The sequence below is a fragment of the Bison bison genome, unplaced genomic scaffold (genome assembly GCF_000754665.1).
Source record: "Bison bison bison isolate TAMUID 2011002044 unplaced genomic scaffold, Bison_UMD1.0 scf7180017864248, whole genome shotgun sequence".
NCBI lineage: Eukaryota > Metazoa > Chordata > Mammalia > Artiodactyla > Bovidae > Bison > Bison bison.
Window position 1 is genome coordinate 1,604,821 of NW_011494820.1, and position 3,277 is coordinate 1,608,097.

Here is a 3,277-nt window from a genome sequence, read left to right on the forward strand (position 1 = left end):
GGTGGGGTCCACCCTGACCTTGGGGTCATCATAACACAACACAACCACTGGCAGCAGGCAGCAGGTGCCTGGGCTCTGACTCATCAGGCAAGGCCCATGCCTCCACTTAAGCCTCTTGGCACCCTGGCTGGGCTGACCCCCCAGCTCCCAGGTGAGGAGACTGAAGCTCACAGTGGCCAAGTGTTGGGCAGGCAGGGCTGATTCCTCAGGTGTGGGACTCAAAGCCTCTGAGCAATGTCCTTGGGTGCTGGCAAGAGCCTGGCCAGGGGAGGAGGGCGGGGAGACAGAGGGAAGAGCGGGGCTGTGCCCAGCGTCCATCAGTCAGCACACTGTTGACTCATTCAGTTAGCATCTGGGCCCTCTGCCTCTGCTGGGCAGCAGTTACAAGAAGCACCCCAACACGGGAAAGCCGGGGAGAAGCAGGTGAAATGAGGGCCTGCCTGGCCAGGGTGGTCAGGAGTGGGCAAGGTGATAGGCCAGCCATGGGCACAGCGTCCTAGAGGAGGGAGCCAAGGCCTCCCGTGGGACTCAGCCTGGTGCGTCTCCAGACCAACCAGGAGGTCCCTGAGTCAGGATGGTATGAAAAGTGGGAGCGGGAGGAGGGTGGGTTTCTGACAAGGGTGTGCATGGCCCTGTCTATGCTTCAGCTTGACTGACCTCCAAAGCAGCAGCCTAAGGTGGGGCCAGGAAGCTTCCATGAATCCCAGCAGGGCCCCTTCTGCGGGTCCACCCAACTCCCCCCACCAATATCCCTCTAAAGAGACTGTTAGGAAAAGGCAAGATCAAATGCAGGAAGACCAACGGAACAGGAGAGAGGACAATAGCGGGCAGAGTTAGGCACGTTTTTGGAGGCTGGGATGGAGATGCAGGACACTGGAGCTGAGAAGGAAGGAGACCCTGGAGGCTTGGGTCACGGTGGTAATGGGCCAGGTCAAAGAGGGCCTGCACCCTCTGCTCTGCCCACCCCAGGACCTGCTGGCTGGCCTCTCGCCCCACCTGCCCACCAGGCTCCCGTCCTCTCCGCCTGTTGCCCATGCCTACTTGGACGCCAGCCTCCTGAGGGTGTGCCTTCATGGCCTGCAGTGCGGCCTGGGCCCCGCCGCCCTCCATGATGACGCGGCTGTTCGCTGGCTTGCGCAGGGCCAGGACGCACAGGGCTGCACAGCTCTGCTCGCACACCTGCAAGGGGGTCACGGGGATGGCTAAGAGGAGGCAGACGAACCCCCCCGCCCCGACCAGCTCTTTCAGTGAGTGCTCTGTGACCTCACTGGGACAGACCACGTGCGCCTACGTGTGTACCGACCAGCAGTAACAGAAACGATACCGGGAGGCACCAACCAAGCTCTTAGGAGTGAGTCTCGCGCCACCCTGGCCCTCACTCACCCTGCCTTCAGCCTCTGGCTTGCTGGCCTCACCCTAGGCCTGGGTTGGCTTCCCGAGATGGGAAAGGCCATCACGTGGCTACAGGTACTGATCTGGCATTCCAGCCATGTGGCCCTGCCTGTGTGCCCCCGGCCCTGGGGTGGGTACCTGGGGACTGGCCAGGTGCCGGGTCATGGCGGCCACAATGGACTCGGTCCCGCCGGCGCGGACGATGGCATCTTTCACATCATCGTTGCCTGCAATGGCCCTCAGAGCACTCAGCACCTGCTTCACCAGCTCCTGGAAAGACAGCAATGCACAGGTTACCCCCAGCAGCACCCAGGCATCAGGTGCTTGGTTGCGGGATGGTGGGAGGGGGTCTTGAGCGGGGCGTGGGGCTGTTTCAATGTCTGCTGTCTGAACACACAGGGGACAACTCCGGGGTGTGCAGGCAGCATGAAACAGCAAGCTTATCTATCACTCGCTGTGTAGAGAAGGCAGGGGAGGCTTGGGGAGGTGGGCCGTGTGGTTCTGGCCACCTGAGTCCAGGACAGGCATTTGGATGACTTTGATCACCACCCCCAGACACAGAGGGGTGTGTGGCTCAGGTCAGCACCCAGAGCACAGGTGGCCTCGCTCAAGCACCACGCCCTTCAGCTGCCCCCACCACACCCACTCTGCTTCTCTCACTGCTGATTGAAAATACAAAGGTGCTTAAGGACGGTGAGAGAGGGTGGGTGGGTCTGTTTTCCCCCTAAGCTTTAGTTCCTTCTCACAGGTTCTGACAAGCAAAAACCGAACTTTGATTCTGGGCTCTGCAGATAAGGCCAGCATGTTCTGATGCAAGCCTGTCTGGCTGACCAGGGCCAAGAGGGGCCGAGTTCACTGCGAGACCCAGATCCTTTCCCAGATATCGAGAAAAACGACAGACTGAAATTCAGGCGAGGGATTTCCCTGGTGGTCCGGTGGTTAAGAATTCACCTGCCAATGCAGGGGGCAGGGGTTCAATCCCTGGCCTGGAAAGGTTTCACAGGCTGAGGAGCAACTAAACCCGTGTTCCACAGCTACTCAGCCGTGTGCCCTAGAGCCTGTGCTCTGCAACAAGAGAAGCCACCATAATGAGAAGCCCATGCACTGCAGCTAGAGTAACCCCTGCTCACCGCAGCAACCAGAGGAAGCCTGAGCACAGCAATGAAGACACAGAGCAGCCAAGAATAAATAAGGGAAACTCAGGCAAAGGGACTTCACACCCTGAGACAGCTGTGGACGCCCACCTGGTGGTCATTGCAGTCAGCCAGCAGGGCCACCAAGACGCTGAGGCCCCCGAGGTCGACGACCTCCTGGCAGAACTCGTTGCGGACAGCCAGGCGGGACAGGGTGCTGCAGAGCTCGCTCAGGATGCTGGGATTGTCGGGGAACACTGCAGAGGGGGGAAGGGGAACCCCAGGGTGAGGAGCAGAGAACCAGCCCTGGCTCTGAGCCAGCACTCTTGCTAGGAATCCCGAATCCGGCTCTGCCAGGGCAGCCTGACCCCTGTGCCTGGTGGGTGGTTGCCTGTTGGGGTGGACGATAAGGCAGGGGAGAGGAAGGACCACTGGGGCTGCCCAGGCCTGTGGTGCCCCCTACTGGCTGTTGGGGAAGACACGGGAATGTGCCTTCCTCTCCGCTATGCCCCAGATAAATTCCAGAACGACTGATGATCTCGACTAAAAAAAGAAAAACCATAATAGTGCTATAATAAACCATCCGAGACTATTTTTATGATCTTGGGTTGGGAATGACCTTTCTAAGTGCAACAGGACACCTAGAAACTGCAGAAGGACATATGGATAGAGTTGACCCAGGCGAAAATGAAACACAGATGCTGCAGACAAAGTTCAGAGGCACCAGGGAGGATAGGCCTGACTGAGGATGG

At 59.3% G+C, this 3,277-nt stretch overlaps 1 protein-coding gene across 1 annotated transcript in view; it reads right to left on the minus strand.

The window, feature by feature from the left end:
* Positions 1-3,277, minus strand: part of ARMC6 (armadillo repeat containing 6) — a 16,208-nt gene that overhangs the window by 925 nt on the left and 12,006 nt on the right. Inside the window, 3 exon segments of the mRNA XM_010847271.1 lie at positions 1,042-1,179; positions 1,531-1,662; positions 2,637-2,782. Of these exon segments, the coding sequence (XP_010845573.1) occupies positions 1,042-1,179; positions 1,531-1,662; positions 2,637-2,782 (416 nt within the window).